Here is a 21,258-nt window from a genome sequence, read left to right as displayed (position 1 = left end):
ACATTCACACAGATGTTCACTTTGGGCAGAGCACAGCCGCTTGGTCCATGGGGCCCTATGGATTTGAAGAGGGTACACAAGTGGACGTAGGTACCCTAAGATCCCAGTTAGGAGAATGGCAGTAGGATTCCCTGGGCCACTCTGGATAAGTGACAGGACACTTGGCCTTGTGTCTGGCCAGATTCAGGTGGCACTGTCAACTAAGTGCCAGCTGTTATTAGGTGCTTTTTATCTATTTCAATTATCAGTCTTCCTCAACCAAGGCAAATCCTAATACCCTTTTTTATAGTTGAGGAATCCATGATTATGCTCAGGGTCACACAACATCCAGGTGGGATTAGAACTCGAGATTATCTTCCTTATGGATGCAGGGCAGGTTCAGAAAACTGCTTTGGTCTTGAGAAACAGCAGTGTCTCCAGGGAATACCCCTTCCCTGCCCCCAATGTGAGCTGGAGACCTAGGCAGAAGAAGAAAGTACCTCTTGTGGGAGGACAGCTCCTGACGGCCGCCAGAGGGCAGGGGACTCTCCATTTTCCAGATGATGCAGTGGCAGTCAGTGGGATTAATAAGCAGGCTTAAAGTGCCTGAGGGGCACCCGGGCCATGGGAGGCCTAAGGCCACTCGTCATAGGCTGGACATAGATTTTTTTTTTTTTTTTTTGTGGTGCTGGGGATCGAACGCAGGGCCTTGTGCTTGCAAGCAAGCACTCTACCGACTGAGCTCTCTCTCCAGCCCCTGGACATAGATTCTTAAGAAAAGAAAACCAGTTTTCCAGGCTGTTCTGTCACCTGGTTTGGAGAGGTTTGGGTGAGATCCATGTGGGCAGAGCTTCCTGAGGGTCCTGGACCACCTATTAAATAAGAAACATTCCTCCCACATAATCCACTCCCACACAGAGCTCTGTAGAAGTGTTGCCCTGCAGTACATGCCAGGTACCCAACATAAAGCCAGGACAAAAGTTGTTTATGGAAACCATTTTAATGTTAGGAAACTGTTTTCACTGACTGCCCAGGGAAGCAGCAGGGCGTGACCTGAGCACGCACTCACTGAGCCATAGCCCCTGCCTCCCATTGCTGCTCAGGGTGTGTTTGGCTTAGACTTGTCTGATGGTTCCCTGACGCTCCTGCTGTTGGGGAAGGCACAGTCACTGCCCAAGTGGCAGGCTTCCTCATCTAGCAGTGCTGTTGCCTGTGTCCCATGAGTAGAGCACTCACTGTAAGCGATAGTCTTGTGACACATAGGTGCCCTGTGTCACAAACGTGAGGATCGGAGCTCAGAGAGGTGAAGAGACTTGGCCAAAGTATACAAGTGATGAGAGGCACAGCTGAGATTCAAACCCAAGAGTCTGGGTCTAGAGACCTTGCATTTGTGCTTAAAATAGGAAACCAGCCCAAAGCAAGGACGCTACTCTTCTTGTTGCTAAATAGTTCCCTTTGATTATTTCCTCTGGAAAGAAAGCAATACCCATGCAGTTGTAATTCATGCCCTAAAAGCAACTCCTTCCAGCCTTTGGCCTAGAAAGAGGTGGCTCCGTGAGGTGAGTGAGTCACCCAGGAAATGGGGGTGACAGTGACACACCACCTCAGACAAGCCAGGTGACCACACAGATGGCTGGGTTTTAACAGCTGCCCAAGTCCTGCCTTGCCTCTTCCTCACCATGCTTCTCTCAGGCAAAGGTCTGAGAGCAGATGTGGAGGTGGTGAGGGCAAGTAAATTTGGCCAATGGGTTTGTGAAAAAAGAAAATCACAGGATATGACCCTGGAAATCATGTGGCCTGCTTCTACCAGAGCCTGGGCATCCTGATCCTAACTGGCTGATTCTCTCCTGGAAGAGGGTCCTGTGTGGGGTCAGCAGCTCTCCAGCCTGGAAACAAAGGTCAGCACAGAGAATACCACAGCCACAAACACAGAAAATTGGTAGCTAGGGCTGGCTTCTGCTGTGCTTGAGAGTCCAGCTGGCAGGTCTAGCAACCATCTCAAAACCCCTTGGAGCCCCCGGGTATCACCCAACATCTTGTGTATTCGCACCCTTTGGTGTAGAAAAGGACACCCTGGGGTCTCATGTGGCAGGTGATACCAGTCATGATAACACCCAGTCTTCTAGTGTACTTGTCCTACCCAGAGCAGGATGGGGGACAGCCAATTTAAAGGTGATGGTCAAGTTTGTATCCTGTGGAAGAGTGATCTATTCACTTAGCTTGAGCCCTTGGATCCAAATGCCAATAAAGGACAGTGTGGGAACCAGGGCCTAGCCTGGAACTAAAGCACTCCAGAGTGCTGTTGGCTTTCATCAAGGCAAGAGTGATACAAATGTGACAATTGTGTCAACACTTGGGAGTCTGCTACCCAGTTCTGGTGCACAGACTGTCAGCAGACTCCCACAGTAGCACCAGTAGATTCTAATAAATCCCTGCACAATGAAACTTGTAAGAAGGTGGCCTTCCATTAAATGCAGACCCCAGAGGGCAACTGCATACCCTCTGTCTCCCTGTGCTTCTGCAGCAAACAGGTGGTTAGCAGCACCTCAACCCAGCCAGTGTTGTAAAATCCACTGCTGAATTCTTGCCTGCCACCCTGGGGCGACTTCTAGGGGTCCTTAGGCAGCAAGGTGAGGAGCTTCTTAAGCGGAGGCATGTCCAGATGGATGAATAAAGAAGCTGCTGGCCAGGGCTGTCAGGCCATCTTCACCAATGGAAATCTCCCTACTGCCACTTTCCATGGCTTGTCTTCTGTTCTTTCCCACTAACCCCTTTATCAGGCCATAAAGAGAACAAGGTGGGAGGAAGAAGCCAAAGATGGCCTTGCAAAATGACTGCTCATCTGGAGTCCACAGCTGCAAGCTCCCCTCCCTGTGAAGAACCTAGATTACAACTAGGCCTAGCTCAGGCTGGCAGAAAGCTGCAGCTTCCTGGTCCCAACCATGGACACGCAGATTTTGGTGTAGACTATAGACTTCATCAAGTCTAAAAGCCTCTTGGGCTGTTCTGGCCCTGAGAGGCAGAGGGACCCCAACAACCTGAGTTTCATTCTGAAGGCTAAAGGCCCTTTGCTGGACTTTGGTATAAAAGTCTTTTTAAGTGAAGGGTGGGAAACAGATCATCATGAATGGAACCGCATGGAAGCCCTCGCGTTCGGTCAGCCCAGCCTGACAAGACTGGACTGGACCTTGGCAGCGTCAGGTCAATCACCAAGTCATAGCTGACTTGAGTTTTGCCTCCCCTGGCAAGGAGAAACCCGAGTCCCTCATTTTTACACAACAGAATGTCAACACTGGCAGAAACCTCCTCCAGGTGAATAAACAGGTCCAAAGAGAGTAGGTGACCCCCACAGGGTCTCACAGGGAACTGGCTGGGGTACAGAGCCAGGGGTCCTCGCTTTCTGGCCCAGAGTTAGAAGGTATTTGGTCCTTCATAAAATAAATACAAAAAATACACCAAGTCACCAGCATCCATAGTGGGCAGGCCTCATTCCCAGTGGCTTTGCCCAAAAGGCTGTACGTGTTCTAGTTATAGTCCAAATCGCTTAAAAAACTGAAAAGCCGGCATGTTCCATTTAGAATGCAGTCCCGTTAGGTGACAGGTTCCACTGCATGGCCCAGAATTAATCAATGTTTATCAGCTGCATAGAGGATGTTGTAGTGGGATGTTTTATAGAGCAGGTAAACGGAAGGAATGGCAGCCTCGGGGAACACGTGGTGGTTCAGGGCGGTGTCCATCTCATCCACATATTCCACCTGCAGGGCGATGTTCAGTGCCTGGGACAGGGCTGTGATCTGGATGTGGTCACACTCCATGGCCATGGGCTCCACTTCCTGTAAAGCCAAAATGAAAAACAAGCCAGCTTAGGAGAGAGGCCTGGTAGAGGACAGGTGGGTTCAGCCTTGGCTCTCAGGGCCACGGTCGTGGCCTCTGTGCTGGGAGAGAATCTGCACAACCACCTGTGAGGCAGGCGCTGACCTCGTTGCACAGAGGAAGCTGAGGCTCTAGAGGAAGCAACTCAGCAGGAGATCACTGGGGCTCAGACACTGAACCTCGATGGTTTTTTCCCAGGTGAGGAATCTGGAAAGGGGACAGGAACTTTCAGGTTATTATCAAAGCATCTTAGAGCTGAAAGGGACCCTGTCATCAAGGGCTTCCAGACCTATGTGCTCACAGGGACAAGGCCGGAGGGTGGGTGAGTGTGTGTCTTGAGTCCGGATGCTGATGAGGCCATGGAGAGAAGCAGCAGAGGTGGCAGATGTGTCCCACAGAGAGGCCAGCTGCTACTTAGGGCCTATAGCTTGTTGCCATGGAGAGGTAAGGACTGGGGGCTTAATCTTCTGATTTTTTTAAAGAGACATTCAGATATTCATATAAAAATTGCCCAATTGTTAAATACCGGCCCCTCTTTCAGAAAAATACACTGTTAAACAAAACCACATCTTGGGGCAGATGTGACCAAGCCGTGATTCTGATTTTGTAAACAGGCCAGTTCAAAGCTTTGATTTTCCAGAAGGAAATCCCCAGGGAGGGAAAGGGACTTGCCCCAAGTCACACAGCTCAGACAGCTCCAGGAGGGTCCATGTGCAGCTGAACCCAGTACAATTTGAATTGCAAGTGCAGACGTGACCCCCACATCCCCTGGCCAGCAACAGTGGTGCTGAAGTCTGCAGGAGATGGACAAGGGCAGAGCCTAGGGCTGGGGCTGTGTCCCCAAGGCCTGAGACCCTGGGGACCTACATGAGTGCAGAAGTCTTTGATGTCCATTTCCTCATCAATGAAGTGCCGGAAGAAGTCTGCTCGGTTCTTGATGAAGGCTGACGTGAGCAGGCGCAAGAACTGCACGATGTGGTCCGAGGAGTTCTGGTCGTTGAACACTTTAAGCAGGCTGGACACAGAGCCGTCCTTCTCCACCAGCTCCACCACGCTGTAAAACTGCACCCCGCTGGCCATCAGCAGGGGAGACCAGCAAACCTGCCCACCCCAGGGGCTCCCTAGAGTTTTCTTTTTGAGATTCTCAGGCTGTGGTGGGAAATCATTCTTAGATTCTGCCAAGACCGAGTAATGGGGTTAATGCCTTGGCCCAGAGGCGCTGCAAGGGACAGGCACGGGCCCTGCACCACCACATGGGCAGAGATTCCTCCACCTTGCATTCAAAGCATCAGAGGGCTGGGAGTCCTGGAAGCCACCCGCGCTCACTAGCAGACAGGAACAGAGGGGAGGGCAGGGCACTGGGCCCCCTGTGCCCACACCTAGCACCAGCAGGAAGTAATCCTGTCCTTCCCCAGGCCCAGCTGGGAGGAGCCAGAGGCCCCAGCTGCAGAGCTGCAGGCCAAGGGCCCAGGGCACTCCTGCCTGCCCCACAGTGTGGAGGGCGCTGGCTCCTCGGCAGCGTGACCTGGTGAACTCACAGCATTGAAGAAGTTTCGGAACTTGTGCTCCTCAAAGCCAGCAGCCAGAAGGTCACTCGGGGTCTGCAGGACACGCTCTTTGAACCTGAAGGAGAGTAGACTGGTTATGGGAGAACACAGGTGCCACTGTGACTGGCCACTGCTCAACCCATGCCAACCCCACTCACAGAGCACCTTTCCACCCTCAAAGCACTCCCCACCGACCATCTGTCCTCCCCAGGAATGCCCCCGAGCAGTGGAGGAAGTGAGGGGATCACACCTGCTCGCAGACACGTGAACCTCCCTTCAGAGGCCTCTCAACCCTGTCCCCCTCCCTGTCCCTGTGGCCCCCGCCTTCTCACTTCCATGCAGCCTGCACATGCCCAGTCTCCTCCCCTCTCCATAGGGACCTCTGGAGTGACCAACACCTTTCTCGCATGGAATGGCTCCTGCTCTGCCCATGGCACAGAGGATCCCACAGGGATGTCCCTCCGCACCTCACAGGTAGCCCCCACAGCCATTCCACAATGGCACGTTCCTTCTGAAGCCCGTGCAGCCTCTGCAGGACATTCTTGAGGGGCTGCTGGAGTTGGTTTGCGTCCCCTCATGAAAGCCTATGAACTATTAGATTCTCAAGAATTTGGCCAGCCAGGTGTTAACACAGTCATTATTAAAACCAAAATGGTAGAAACTTACAATGAAATAACATATACTAAAAAACGATAACAAATACTCAAGAGTTCATCATTGTCTAGTTATCTGGTGTCACCTATGCTCTTGAGGTTATGGACCTACTGAGTGTATGGTGGGGACACTGCATGGGCTACAAGTGTGTGGTATCTTCTTCCCAACTCTTGGCTGGTATTTACACCACAGAAATCCACCAACTCCCTGCCCCACCCTTGCCAGGACCTGATTGCCCTTCCAGAGGCAATCCTGAGGTCTTGCTCTGAGTTCTGCTCCTTTGCAAAGCCCTCGCACACTGAGCACCCACCCTGATGCCTGTGGGGGCAGAGTGAGGAGCCCCCTGCCTGACCTCTGGGGCTCAGAGGTGACAGCCGGGACAAGATGCAGAACCAAGGAACTGCAGTCCATGGAGGAAGGACTGCATGCCACACAGGGACCAAGTGAGGGGCACATGCCAACCCTAGCCATGCCCAGTTCTCCAGCCCAGCAGCCTGTCCCCTGGTAAGAGGGGCCAGATGCTGATGAGGCAGGTTTCAGAAGAGGTTGAAGTCACCGTGCAGAGGCCTGCCATTGCTAGGAAGCTGCAAGCTGGGGAAGGCCTGGGGCCACCTCAGGGTGCAGGGAGCTAAAACTGAAGTGGGTGATTCTGCCGAGAGCTATCTTGGCTCCTGGTCACTCTGGGCTGCACATACCTAAGAGAGGTACCGAGGTGGAGGGAACAAACATGGAGCTGGTTTCTGGCCACAGCTTCCCAACCTCAGTAAGCTGTGGCCACAGGCCCCTTCTGCACAGCATGGGTGCCCACAGCCCCCTCTGCAGGGCTGCTGAGAGAATAGGACTTTCTGCTACTGTTCCTGCTGTTGCTCCGCCCACCAGCACCCCTTCCAGTCAGGTCCCAGTGGGGATTTGAAGGTCTGCCCTGCAGCAGCCTCATGGTGGCTCCTGCCTGTCTTCAGCAGTGGCCTGGGCACTGGGCAGCACTCCAAGGGGCAGCTACAGCTCTCTAGGTCCATGCCCTCTTCCAGGCCATAACACAGCTCTGCTCCTGGATCTCTGCCCCCATCTCTTCCCCTCTCCATTCCTGGGCCACCCACCCCTGAACCCCTGCCTCATTCATTTCTCACCAAGACTGTGGGGCCCTCTGTGCCAGGGGACATGGAGATGAGTGACGCACAGGACTAGTTGAGTGGGGCAAACCCTCAGGCCAGCTCCCCAGAGACAAGGGAGAGAGGAAGGGAAGGAGGCCAGCCCTGGGGCTAAAGGGTAGACTCAGGTGGGGCTTGCATGCGACCCCTGTACAGCCAGTTTCCTCATCTGTAAGAAGCAGGTAACGACAGTGGCTTCCCTCAGGGAGGGTGCTGCTAACCCCTGGCACGGGCCCTGGCGCACAGAAGCTGCGGCCAGGAGGCCCCCTCAGGCTGCTGCAGCATGGAGGCGGGCTGCACAGGGCGCCCAGAGAGTCCCAGAGGACGAACAAAATGACAACAGAGCTGACAGTGCACGCTGTTGGGGTCTAAGTACTCAGGTGAGTCGGTCACTCAATGCCCATGACTACAAAGGGCCACCACTCCTTGGGGACAGGAACTACAGAGTGGACACGGAGGGTCAGAGTCAGGCCAGAGCCTGTGTCCAATAGTGTGACAGATGCAAGCTCTAGTGTCAGGACGAGGGTCCCTTTGCCTGAATGCAGGTGGCAGTGAGGGGCTGGGGAGCCCTGTGGAGGGTTTCCCAGGCTCCTGGAGGCCTGAATATATTTTCCCATATTTGTTTATGACAGAAAATGCCAGTGACCGCTGGGTGCAGGGCCTGTTTCCTGAAAAGTGGTCTCGTACACCCCACTGCCTGGGGGTGACTCTCACTCAAGGGCTCCCAGACATTGCGGACTTGGCATCACCAAAATGAAACTCCCAACTCCCTACCTTCCATTTGCGGCAAATGGCTACTCCAGCCTGCTAACTCTCAGGCCAGCACACGGGAGGCAGCTGGACCGCCTCCACTCATAGGCCACATCCAGGTCCTGCATGAACCCTGCAGATGCCACCTCCTCAGGTATCTAGAATGGACACTTCCCTCCACAGCTGTCCCCATGCTGCTCACACTGCCATCTCTGCTCTGGACCCCTCCCTGGCCATGTCTCCCTGGCTGTGTCCCCACCAGGCCTCCATCCTGCACAAAGTTACCCGGTCAGGGCCCCACTCTGCTCAGTCTCTAGGTGGCCTCCACGTCATTTAACTGAAGGCCTAGAAAGGCCTGTGAAACCCTGTGTGCCCTGCCCCCTCTCCTCCAACTCTGCTTAGAACCGCACCCGGGCCCCCGGCTCCCTGGCCACCCCTGGCTGATTCTTCCCCATAATACTCATCGCCACTGGACACACCAAGGTGGTACCCATGTACTTCCCTCTTCTCCCACAGGGCACAAGCCCAAGGCGGCAGGGAGTTTTGTGTCTGTTCACTGCTGTATCTCCAGGGCCTGGAGCTGGGTCAGCATGTGGTACCTCATGATGACTGACAAGGTGAGGGATGGCTCCCAGGAAGAACAGGGGTGAAGGGGACAGCGCATAAGGAGCTGGCACAGGCTTTGCCAGCACTGCCCTGCTGAACACTCATGACAATTCTGATGTGTGCAGTATTGTCCTCCTTCCACACATGGGGAAACTGAGGCTCAGAAAGGTCAGGACTTTCTGCAGCATTAGCCTTGGAGGCAGCCGGCCAGGTAAATGCCTGGTCACAGTCACTTCTTTGGTCTAAGTCACCACGTGTCACCAAGGTGGCTGACCTGGGCTGACCCAGACCTGCAGGTGTGCAGCAGGCTGCTAAGGTCCTGTAAGGTCAGCGAGCTCTGGATGCCCTCAATCCCACTGCAGAGGGCAGCCGGGCTCCCCGTGCCAACACTGCTTGGCACTCCACGAGATCTGGGGCTGACCTACCACAGAACTGGGGGACCCCACCAGCCCACCAGCCCACTCACTTGAGGATCTCTCTGCTCTTGCCTAGCAGAGACTCCAGGTAGGCATAGCCCAAGGCCCTGTAGAAGCAGTTCCCATCCCCTTTGGTCTTGCGGATCGCGGTGAATCTTTTGCTGAGTTCCTGTGGTCCCGGGAGAGAAGGACATGTGGACATTTGCGTGATAGGTGCCAGTGACTTTCCTCCCAGATAACATCTGCTTTCTCCCTGCCTCCCACCCACGCTCGTCCACAGATAGACTGAGGTGGCCTAGCTGTCAGGCATGGAGGACCCTGGCTTGTCCCCAGGCAGCCTGCAGTAGGGGAGGTGACAGGCGGCTAGGTAATGGTGACAGCAGGGGTGGTCTGGGCAGGGGCGTCCACACCAACTGCAGCAGTCAGGAAGGGCTTCCAGAAGGAATGGTGCTGAGTGGAGGGCAGGGGAGTTCAGCAGAGCTGCCGGTGGGCACAGGTGCTGCAGGTGGGAGGGATGGGCACCAGCGATGTGGACAGTCCTCTGGTCTGTTTCTCGCAGGCATGAGGAAGGCCATGCCACCCCATGACCCTGCATCTGGCTGCCAGCATCCCTCTGCAGTGGCCCGGATCCCCTCCCCTATTCTGTGGGGCCACAGTCAGGGTTCTACCAGCAGAGCGTGGTTTCCAAGGGGTCGGGAGACCCAGTTCCATCACAGGGACGAGACGGCTCAGAGCCTGGGCCGCCTGAGCAGGCTGGCAGGGTGGGGCATGCCCCACAGGCAGTACGGGGGACAGGCGTCCAGGCTGGCTCTTGCCTGGGAAGTGCTCCCTGGGAAGCATGTGGATCTGTCACTCCTCTGAGCTGCCAACCCACCGCCACCTGCCCCACGAAGGGCTGAGGAGGACTTCCCATCAGTGCTAGAGCCAGTCCACTCCACCTGGCGAAGGAGCAGAGGCATCTGCCCACGACGAGGGGCCTCGCTTCTCCTGCTGTCCTTGTCCCTAGAGGGAGCCTCGCAGCCCCCAGCAGCCTCCCTTTCCTGAGAGGTTCCCTGGCGCACTGGTTTTGAATAAGACCCAGAAAATCAGGCTGTCAGGGTCCAAATCCCAACTTGGCCACTCAGGAGCAATCAGGTGCTGACGGTGCCTCAGTTTCCCCAGCTGCAAAGTGGGCCATGGAAGTCCCTGCCTCTCCGGAATGATGAAGCTTAGTGAGCAGATCAAGCACTTAGGATAGTGCTTAGCTTTAAAAAAAAAAAAAAAAAAAAAAAGCCTATTTTTTAAAAAATAAGGCATGGATTTCTTGCTTAAAATGGCCTGCATCAGAATGTTCTGGAGAGTTTTAATCTGCCCAGGAATCCGATCCAAACTCTGAGACATCAAAATGGTGCCTTCTTGACCCTAAGTCCAGCCATTTTATCTAGCACCCCCACCTCCCTGCCCGCACTCACCTGAATTTTCCTCTGATAGATCCTGTTTTCAGGATGATCCCGAAGAATTGATAGAATGTCACATTTTTCTGATATTAGGTTGAAAGATGTTTCACTCTGAAAGACAGGGAAGGAAGAATTTCTGTGACTATTTCAAAAGTGCCTGATGGCGTCACCCAACTGTCACCGGGTTGATGGCTTCTGAGCTTCCAGTTACAGGGCACAGTAAATGACACCTTGCCTCAGAAGGCCTGTGTGAGCACATGGCCAGCATCCTAGATGCCTGCCTGGACTGTCACAGTGCCAAGACAGGAGGGTCAGGGTCAGCACTGTGAAGAGGTGTCCACGGTCATGAGGAAACCCCTCCTGCAACCCCAAACTGACTCCTGTAAAACAAAACCTCAGACCTGACGAGCCCGCACGTTCCTTCTGTCCTGCCTGCCTCGTTCGCTCAGGCACTCCTGAACTTCCAGCCCATGCCAAGCCCGGGTCACACGCAGGTGGGGAACAGCCAGGGCCCCTCCACCCAGCCAGGCTCATATCTAGGGAAGACCGTGGCCAGAGGAGCCCTCCTGTGGGTAGAGAGGGAGGTCTGGCCGTGCCAGAAGGATTTGGAAACCTGGGTTCAAGGAGCAGACATCTTCCTGCATGTCCTCCCAGTGAAGCAGCCCAGCTGAGTCAAGGTCAAGTCCAGCCAAGGTGGACTAGTGCTCCAAGCCTGAGAAATCAGCTGGCAGGGAAGGGCCACTGTCCCAGGGCCAGGGCAGCCAGGGCAGACGCTGCTCTGCCGGTCGGCCTGCACCCCGCCTCCAGCCCGGCCAGAGCCATCCTATCAGCACAGGGAAGTGCTGTTCGCCACTCACACTCCTGGGTCAAAGTGAGCCCCGGGAACCCAAGGAGGCCAGTGTCATGCAGCAGTACCAGCTGGAAGGCCGAGAACCAGATTTCTGTAAACAGAAACCTGGCGTTCTGCCCATGTATGCCCCTAGCCCTGACACCTAGCTGTCACTTCAGTTTGTCTCACTTTGGGTCTCTGACCACACCTGTCTTTCCTGAGTGGCCCCTCAGCCTCACGGGCGCCTCAGTAACGGGCCCACTCTGAGGTGCCTCTGATGTTCCAAGTCCCACGAGGCTGGGGGAGCGTTCCTGGTCCTGATGGCTAGCTTTCACCAAGCCCAGCCGCCAGAGCAGACACGGCCTCGGTGACTCCTAGGGCTGCTCCTGTCCCTGCAGGGAGAGACTCCAAACTTCTGATAACGACCTCTGGCCCCAACTGCTACACCCAGCATCAGGCCAGGGAAAAGGCAATGGGAAGGGTCATTGCAAGGAGGCAGGGATGTCCCCACCTCCTGTGGTCTCCAATGCCACATGGCCTCCCTTGGCAGGCTGTCTGCCATCTCCAGTGTCCTATCTGAGGCCCCAGGGCCCATCTCCCTGGAACTCTCCCGGGTTGCTCTCCTCCCCTCCCCGAGACTTGGGGGGTTGGCCGCTTTCCAGAGGAATACTTGAAGGGGGCAGGGGAGAGAACCTGTCATCCCAAAGGGCAAGATAGAGTCTACCCAAAACAGAGACTGAGCGTGCAAAGGCCTGGGGGTGGGGAGAGGGATCCTGGGTTCATTTCTAGATGTTTCCATTCTATACTTGGCTTCTTTGCAAAGTCAGCTGCAGGTTCCTGGCTCCCTTCTGCCCTGACACACAGTGGCACCCAAGGCAGTCGCTGCAAGCTGCTGTCCCCCCAGCCATTACCCATTTCTACGCCACCAACAGATCCCAGTCTCACTTCTGGCAACGTGATGAGGAATGACCCGCCCCCCTCTCCCAATCGTTCCCCAGCCTGTCTTGCCGCTGTGGGCAGCCATTGACCAGGGCTGGTCAAACATACCCATACAAACTTGCAGAGGGCTTCTGAGAAAGCATTCGGTTCTGTTTTTTTTTTTTTTTTTTTTTGGTGCTGGGGATCGAACCCAGGGTCTTGTGTCAAGCACTCTGCCGACTGAGCTATCTCCCCAGCCCCTCGGTTCTGAATAAAAAGAAAACAGATGGCATGTTGAATCCCTTCCTACTTTTAATGCAGACGCAATGTTACTTTATAGCAGCCATCCTGTGACCATAAGGTAGAAAGCCAACATATGGGAAATGGTTTGATGGTCTGCTGATTCCCTGAGCTCAAGACACGTGAAATAGGAACAGGTGCCATAACTGTGCACCTACCACGTCTACACTCTGGAACAGAGGGTCCACATCCCCATTATTTGACTTAGTCACCAGAGCGATCTTGTGAGGTGAGTGCTGTTATTCCCACCACACCCATGCTGACGACAGGGTCAGGTGCCCCGTGCTGGGAAGTGCCGTAATGCACGGCTGTGCAACTCTGGACCTTCTACTGTGTCCAACCTCCAGGAAGGCAGGGTGCAGAGGAGGCGGCCCCGGGGGAATGCATTGTGCGGGGCGGGCAGGGGCCAGTCCCACCTTGCCCTGTGCCAAATGCCCACGGGCACCGTGAAGCTCCGGTCGTCAAGCTCCCCAAGTCTCCGGGCCGTGAGTGGGTGCGAGATGATCAGCAGACAACCCGAGAGGCAGCAGGGGCACCTGCCCAGCAGTGCCTGACGTCTCCACCTTACTCACAACTGGTCCCACCTTGTAAAAGGCTTAACATGAGGGTTTTCAGACAATGGCTAAAAAGCAGAACAACCCTACTTAATGCTGCTTGTTCCCGGACTGCCACCCAAACTCAGGCGCCCATCCACCTCCAGAACATCATCGTCCCAAGCTGACACACTGTCCCCACCAAGCCCTGCTCCCTCTCCCTGCTTCCAGTCTCTGGCAACAGACTTTGGACAGCCTGTCTATGGATCTGACTGCTCTGAGAACCCCACAGAAATAGAATGTACAAAGTTTAAAAAAAAAATAAAAAATTTAAAAAATCAAGAGCTGTGTTATGGGTGTGTTTTAAATTTGAATGTACGTTATTTTATAGATATTGCAGGATTCTTTTTCTGCACTCAGTGATGTTTAAGAGCCACCTGGCTGACAAATGGCTCCACGATGCTCCTCCATCCCCAGGTGAGGGAGGCTCGGTTGCCTCTAGCGGCACCTAGTGGTCTCAGGTGTGTTTACTGGGGCACTTTGGGGACAAGTGGGTATCCACTCTGGTCTTTCAGGTTCCCGCCCAGAACACCTCCAGGTGACCCAACCCCACCTCTTCCCCACCAGCACAACTCTTGTGTCACCTCCCGGTCCCATGAGACTAGAGACTCAGGCTCCAGGGCAAAACCCAAGCACATCCCTGAGGTACCAGCCCAGAAATCAGAACAACGCTCTGGGTTTGACCTTGGCTGATGCTAATTGGTGTTTGCTTATGAAACCCTGGCTGAAAATTTCCAGGCTATTATGCAGAGAGCACAGACCAGGTCATGCCCACGCCCTGTCAGACCTAATCAGGCCACATCAAAGGACTTTAGATCTGTAATTGCTGTTTGCAAATAGATGCTAATTAATTAAGTCAGGTGGGCAGCATCTGGGCTTGGAAGTTGTTTTCAGCAGGTGGAGGTGAGGAGACTGTCAGCGACAATCTCCAGCCAGGCCACTGGCTGACCCCTGCCTGACCACCCAGCCTCCCTGTCCTGGGTGCACCTGAGGGCAACCTGCAGCCCAGGCTCCTGCAGGTCACCCACCTTCCCCAGGTCACTCTGGGTCCAGCAGCAAAACCAGCTCCTGGCCAGCCCGTCTCCCTCCGGGGCTGCAGGGCAGGGTTGGCTGGCCCGGGCTGTGAGCCAGCCTCCTTAGGCCCTGCCTCCAGCAGACCCAGCTGGCAACACAGCCGGACCTCAAGCCACAACCAGAAGGGGCTGCACACTCCAGCCTTACCGGCCAGCAGGACGAGGTTCAGAACGGGGGCACCGTGCCCTCTTAGAAGGCCCAAGTCACTTCTGGAGGTCCCGGCCCCGTCTGCCTGGGGCTGGGGTCTCTGCAGTGGGCTGCTCCAGGCACTAGAAGGAGATGCCCCTTGCAGATGTCACCTCGGGGATATGACATATGACATAGGTATGCATGGAGTCCTCAAAGCTTTTATTGATGAGGTGACCATCAAGTGTTTGGAAGCCATGGCTATAGCGACAGCTATCGCCCGGAGTTTCCTGTTGCTGCTACAACAAACGAGGGCAAACTTGGTGACTTAAAACAACACATTTTTTCCCTCTTGCACTTGGAGGTCAGGAGTCCAAAGTGCGCCTCACGGGGCTGCAGGCAGGACAGGACAAGGCTGGCCCCTCCCAGGCTCTGGGGACTCTGCTGCTCTGCTTCTCCCAGCCCCCAGAAGCTGCCTGTCCTGGCCATCACCTCTGCTGACTCTGAGGGCCCTGCCCTTTCTTCTTGTAAGGATCCTTGCTCCATCACTGCCCCCACATCTCCCCAGGGGACTGCAACAGGTCTGCCCAGCTGACTGCCAGCTCTGCCCAACAGCGGCCAGCAGATGGGGCACCCCCTTCCCCAACACCCTCTGCCATGGCTGGACTGTCCCCTCCCAAATGCATGCAGCACTCGAACTGCCAGTGTGACAGTATTAAAAGGCAGGGCTCTTGCCCCATGAATGGACCAATGCCCCCTCTTGGTCTCTCCAGCCCTCCGGCCCTGGGACGCTGTCACCACGCTCACACACAGCAAGAAGGCCCGGCCTGCGGCCAGGTCTTGAGTAGGACTTCCCAGCCTCCGTTCGTTATGCGTCACTCGGTCTGCAGCACTGTTACAGCAGCACAACTGGACTAAGACAACCCAGAACCAGGAGCGAGGAGCTGCCACGACGACACCTGGCAACCGAGGAAGGTGGGGCTGGGCAGCACATGCTGGGCCGCCTCCGTGACCGTCAACGCAGCACCAGGGGCGGTTCTGTGCAGGCTCAGGAGCGCCGGCATCAGTCTACTTAGGTGGCCGTGACCCGTGGACACAGAGGCCATGCTGCTGAGGAACACGGTGTGGGAACTGGAGGCAAGGCATCCTCACCCATAAAGTGCCACGGAGCCTGCCAGCTATGTCCATGCCTGGGCGCTCCGCAGAAGGTGGCCAATGACTGAACAGCGGAGTTTAGAACCAAGGAAGTGGGCAACCTGCAGCCCGGCCAGGTAGAGGAAAGCTGGGGCGCAGCACGCTGCCCTTTTCAGAAGAGGTCGGTGTGGCCGCAGGGAGCCAGGTGCCAATCATAGAGACGGGGGTGGGGGGGGAGACAAAGAAGATCCTGATGGCATTTCAGAGGCCCTGGGGGTGAGCTGGGAGCCCAGTGCCACCTTCACCTGGGCAAGGCAGGGCGGTTCCAGTGGCCACGGCCACGGGCCCTGGCCCTGTCCACGTGGGGCTGACCCTACAGAGCAGAGGAGGACACTCTTGGGTGTTGGACCTACTTGGGGCTGGCGACCCTTCTTTCACCCCCTTGGAACAGAAGTGTCTGTCCTGTGCCTGTCCCATCACTGTGCCGGATGCACATAACCCGTGTGACCCCCCAGGCTGACAGATGGGAGGAGCCTGCCCCAGCCGCCCACACCTGCCTTACCCAAGACTCTGGACTTGAGACTTTTGAGTTGGCGCTGGAATGCGTTGATATTTCTGGGGATGTTGGGACAGAATGAATGTATTCTGTATATGAGAACATGAGGTTTTAGGGGAGGGGGGAAGAATGCTGTGGTCTAGATGTCCCCTCCCAAGACACGATCAGGTATTAAGAGGTGGGACCTTTCAGAGGCACTTAAGACAGAGGGCTCCGGGAGAGGGCTTGCCCCTGTTCTATCCCCTCTGCTCCTTCTACCATGTTAAGATGCAGCAAGAAGGCCCCCACCAGATGCCAGCACCTTGATCTTGGACTTCCAGTCTCCAGAACAGGAAGCCTATACATTTCTGTCCATTATAAATTACCCAGTCTATGATATTCTGCTACAGCATCACAAAAAAGACTAAGACACCCTCCAATGGCTTCCTCACTTAGGGAAGATTCAAACTTCTGACAGTGACCTCTTCGCTCTGGCCACATTCAGCCCTTGCTCACCTTGCTCTCCCTAACCTCCAGCTGTGATGTCTCTCTTTCTGCTCCTCCAATGGGATTTGCTCGTTTCTACCTCAGGGCCTTTGCACATGCTGTTCCTACTGCATGGAATGCTTCTCTGCTTTTTATATGATTCAGGTGATGATACCTCTAGAGAGACTTTCCCAGAGAACCTGTCTGAAGTTGCTTCTCCTCACCTCTGTGGCCTTACCTTGTTTAATTTTTTTCAGGGCATGATCTGACAGGTGGGTTTCCTTGTTCAGCTGTGTTCTAGACTAGAATGTCAATTCCATCAGGGCAGCATGATCTGAGTCCAGCAAAGCCACAGGGTATGGCTGCCCAAGGCATACACCCAACACTTGCCTTAGTATGTCCAAGAGGGAGTCAAGGAAGATATTACAGTTTGGATATGAGGTGTTTCCCAAAAGCTCCTGTTAATAATGCAGGATATTCAGAGGTAGAATGATTCTGTTCTGGCTTGAACAACTGGGTAACCACAGGCGGGTGGGCTGAGGCTGGAGGAGGCGGGTCACTGGGTGAGTGCCCTGGAAAGGCGCATCTGTCCTGCGGCCCCTTCTCTCTGTTCCCGGCTGCCGGAGGGAGCAGCTCCCCTGCACTGGGCCCTCCCCTGCTGCGCTGCCTCTCCTCGGATGCAGCCCATGGAGCCGAGCACCTGTGGACGGAGACCTCTGGAACCAGGAACCTCAAGTAACCTTTCCTCCTCTCAGTTGTTCTTGCTGGGTCTTTTGGTCAAGGTAAAGCAAAAGTTAACTAAAACAGATTATTCTGTAACCCTGAGATTTAATATTTTTCACATAATGACTCTGCCTGTCTCTGCTGGACCCCCAGGGTCTCCGGAGCAAGGATCCCAATATGTACACGGAGCACTGTGAGTTGACGGTGCCCCTAGAATTCACATCTGAAGTCCCAGCTCCCAACCCCTGAAGGCAGAGGACCCCTGGGAACAGGGTCCTTGCAGATGTGATGTTCAGATGAGGTCACACTGGGGTGGGGTGAGTCTCTCATCCTATGACTGGGGACCTTGTAAAGGGGGGAAATTGGACACAGAAACACACACACAGGTACATGGAGATGGGGTTTGGCGGCCACCGCCAAGGAACACCAGGAGCTCAGAGAGGTACCTGGCACGAGGCCTCCCTAGTGTCCTCAGAAGGAGCACGGCCCTGCACACGCTTGAGCTGGGACCTCTGGCCTCCGGAACCTGCAACACCCCGCGTGTGGCGCTTGTCACTGCAGCCCCAGCAAATTAAGGCAGTGAAACGGGCCAGCGGGTCGTGGGCCCCGGCCTGGCCACTGGCCACCTTGTGTCCACTCACTGCAGAGCCCATCCATGCCAACCATGGTCTTACTTGTCAAAAATGCTGTGGTCCCACTGCTGACAAGGAAGCTCCTCAGCACCACAGTGAAGGCCTCCCGGTGGGCTTCCCACTCGCTCGCCCTTCCCACGGTCCCCCAGACTGGACCTGCTGTCCTAAACCCTCCTGCACACCCTCCAACGCCCACTCAAGACTTCCTCGGTGGCATGTCCCCAACTCTCCCAGAGTGCACTGGCCTCTCACTGTGCCCCAAAGGCCCCGGTAAGCCTCTCAGGCCACGTCAGTAGCTCGGTGCTGACTGGGTCCAGCCTACCTGGCCAGCAGGCAGTGAGCTCCCGAGAGCCAGCGCCTTCTCTCACCCCTGTCCAGCTCCAGCCCAAAGAGGCTGCATGGTGCGATCTCGCAGGCAACCCTCCCTCCCTCACCAGGAGCAGAATGCACCGTGAGGGAGATGGGACCCCTCACCGTTTGCTGACCCTGCCAGGGGCAGCCCTCATCCCACCACGAGGCTCCGTGGCTTCTACCTGGGACCTGGCCTCAGGTTAGCCCAGCGACTTTGATGAGGAAGACACCGTATTTTCCAAGGACATTCTCTTTTATCCACCACCCAGACCAGGCTCAAACACTGAAGACCCCTCCACCTAGCCCAGGGCCCAGCATGGTGCCTGGCACCCAGCAGGTGCTCAATAAATGCCATGTGAACAAAAGAGAGCTAACTTGCACAGCCTCCAGGGCTGCTCCCACTGGTTAGCCACTGCTTTCCTGGCCAAGGCACCCTCACCCCGAGGGGTAAGGGTCAGGCCGAACTGCGGGTCCTGAGCCCAGAGTGATGCGAGAGGGAGTCTGCACAGCACAAAGCACAGGCCTGGACGCCCGGCCCCTACTGCCCTTATGTACCCAGCTACCCAGTGGTGGCCAGAGGGTACCGGCCTCCAGCTGCCAGGTGGCTCAGCCATCACCTCAGCTCTGCCACGCCCTGGTGGGTAATGTGAAAACACCTGTGCCACCTTCCAGGAACCAGCGGAGCCAGGTAAATTCAGGCACCAGGAAGAAGCAGGAAACTGGTGCTTCCAGAGGCCCCAGAAGCCCCCAGCCATGGCCAGCAGGAGGCCAGCTAGTCTGGGACAGGCCAGCTCAGGGGCCCTGGTTGCCGGGAGCGGGCTTTGACCCATGCCCCAGCCCCACAGCTTCCTGCAGCGGTGACCTGTTCTCCTGCCCCGACATGGGAAGAAGGAGGCTGAGCACAAAGACCAGGCACCTGTGCACCAGGCACGGGTTTCCAGGACCCGCTTCCGCAGCAAAGGCTGCAGGGAGTCCCAGGACTCCCCAGGCACTGCCTCGCGTGGCCTCAGCAGCAAGTCTCACTGGCTCAAGCCGCTTGCTTCCCAAGGGGTGAGGGGGAGACGTCAAGCCAAGAGCTACCTGACCCCGCTCCACGGGCGCCTGCTCAGGCCTGAGGTGCTCTGACGGCCATCGCGCCCAGTCCCACGCCGCCTGGACGCTGGGCTGATGTGTTACACTGAGTGGACGGGACCAGGAGCCCAGAAGCTTGGGTTCAAACCCCAGTCCAAGCACCACCCCGGTGGGTTAGCAGCCTCTTCCTCTCTGGCCTGTTTCCCCACATGCCAAGCCCAGGCGTTGGCCTTCCAGGGTCTCCAGCGGCTCCTCCTGATTCGACAGGACTCTGGATTGGAGGTTCTTCCAGTGGCTTTCCCTGAACCCCTAACTCATGCCTCTCAACTTGAGGCAGCCTCTCCACGAGAGTCCAAATTACAAAGACCGGTTGACATCTGAGATGGAGCAAAAGTCCAGACACCCACAGGGACAGCAACCTGGACCTGGCCACTGGTGTCAGCCCTAGGTCCACCGGGGCTGGGGCAGAGGGGCAGGGGAAGAGTGGGCTTTAATGGCCAAGCCCTTTGGTGGGTGGGGCCGTGAGCCACGGGCTGGAAGGCTACTTAACAGAGGACAACCTTCGCTCTGGAGCCCCCTCCCGCTCCTGTCGAGGGCGCCTACCTCGCAACTTCAAAGGCCACCTGGGGCGGATATGCCAGGTGGGGACCGCGCGTCGAGCTGGACCCTTCGGCTAGGCTCCCTGGGGAACGGCGGCACGCGTACCGGGGCCTCAGTACCCGTTCGGACTCGGTATTCCCGGGGTCGGGAAGGCCGCGGGGACAGCACAGGGGACTGACCCTCGCGACCACCCCAGTGCCCGCGAGTGCACATGCGCCCTGGCGGCGACCCCGCCCCCGCGCCCCTTCCCGTTTCCCCCTGAACACTGACCATAGTGACCGGCGCCGTCGGGCCACGTCCCGCCCCAGCGAGGAGCGATCCGGTGCGGGAGGGTGCCGCGGGAGGCGCTGGTCGGCTCCACCGTTGGGTCGGGCGGCGGGGGCCTCGAGGGCGTGGGGGCGTGCGGAGAATACACCCGACCGCTCCGCAAAGCAAAGGTTAGACCGCCACTGTGTCCCAGCAAGACACACGCCCCGCGATTGACGTCGGAAGTGAGCAATCAGAAGCCGGGACGTAAGGCGTCACAGAAAGTGGGTGGGACTTCACGCGCCTGCGGCCTATGTTTCAGGGCCCATTTGACGGGAGGCCGCCCCTTTTTAAAGATACCGAAAGATTTTTAACTAGCATAAGAGTTAGCCCAGCCCAGAGGAGACAGGTCCTCATTTGTAAAGCCTGAAGGGCTTTTACCTAAAATAGCAAACTGAAGTCTCCTGAAGTATTAGCTGGTCCTCATTAATTCATAAACAAGGTCACATAAGTATAGTGCTCAAGATCAGACTTCTTAAGAAACATGTCCAATAACACCGAGGTACCTGCCGCCCCTGTCTAGCTGCTAGTATTTTACCCCCTTCCGGCTCATGAATCAGTAGGTTGCCATGCACCCAATTAATGTTTGTTGAATGGACGAATTTTCAGGTTGGTTGACGCTGAGGCTCTGGAATTGTAGGGGTGTGTAGGAGGAACAGATCATGAACCAGGTGTGGGTGACTCACCCTGCGTACAAGCTCATTACTCTGGGCCTCAAACAAGGAGCATTTGTCACTCGAAGATCCTTCCCTTGACCCCTGGAGGAGCTACCTGCCTGTGGCGGTAGTGGGGTTGTGCCCGTGCACTGCACACCCCATCTCGTGCACCCATTTTACAAGGACAGGTACCAACTTGGTTCTACTGTAGCACAGTGATCACATTCGGGAGAAATGACCCTTGGGGTTTTGAATCTCGATCTTTCCTGGACTAGGAATATCATCTGATACTGTTTTAGGATGCTGAGCAGCAGCTAGTTGCAGCTTCCCGTCCACCCGGGTAGGGAGGAGAGATAACTGATGCTCTGCAGAGTGCCGTGTGGCTAAACTGGGGCGTGTGTGGATGGCGGGTGTGTTGAATGCATATCTGGCCTATCATCGTCTTGATCTCTGAGCAGTTGACCAGGTGTAACCCCATCGTCAGGTGGGGACATCTGTACTAGTACTTCCAGGAG

General features: G+C 56.0%; 1 protein-coding gene across 1 annotated transcript; it reads right to left on the bottom strand.

The window, feature by feature from the left end:
* Nucleotides 1-981: 981 nt before the first annotated feature.
* Nucleotides 982-20,234, bottom strand: Otub2 (OTU deubiquitinase, ubiquitin aldehyde binding 2). Its single transcript, XM_047542583.1, has 6 exons — nt 20,052-20,234; nt 10,425-10,520; nt 9,024-9,142; nt 5,391-5,475; nt 4,720-4,914; nt 982-3,812 (listed from the first exon to the last, which is right to left on the bottom strand). The coding sequence occupies exons 1-6, from the start codon at nt 20,052-20,054 to the stop codon at nt 3,606-3,608; spliced, it is 705 nt and encodes a 234-aa protein (XP_047398539.1). The 5' UTR covers nt 20,055-20,234; the 3' UTR covers nt 982-3,605.
* Nucleotides 20,235-21,258: the final 1,024 nt, after the last annotated feature.

This window comes from Sciurus carolinensis, chromosome 2 (assembly GCF_902686445.1).
Source record: "Sciurus carolinensis chromosome 2, mSciCar1.2, whole genome shotgun sequence".
In the NCBI taxonomy this organism is placed as follows: domain Eukaryota; kingdom Metazoa; phylum Chordata; class Mammalia; order Rodentia; family Sciuridae; genus Sciurus; species Sciurus carolinensis.
The sequence above is the reverse complement of the archived record's forward strand: the minus strand, read 5'-3'. Positions and strand labels throughout refer to the sequence as shown.

Bases quoted from the DNA above. Each gene is read 5' to 3' on its own strand.
- Otub2 (XM_047542583.1), bottom strand. The intron at 9,143-10,424 runs GTGAGTGCGGGC...CCGGGACCACAG, and splicing joins TCTATCAGAGGAAAATTCAG to GAACTCAGCAAAAGATTCAC. The intron at 4,915-5,390 runs GTGAGTTCACCA...AGCGGGGTGCAG, and splicing joins TCCGAAACTTCTTCAATGCT to TTTTACAGCGTGGTGGAGCT.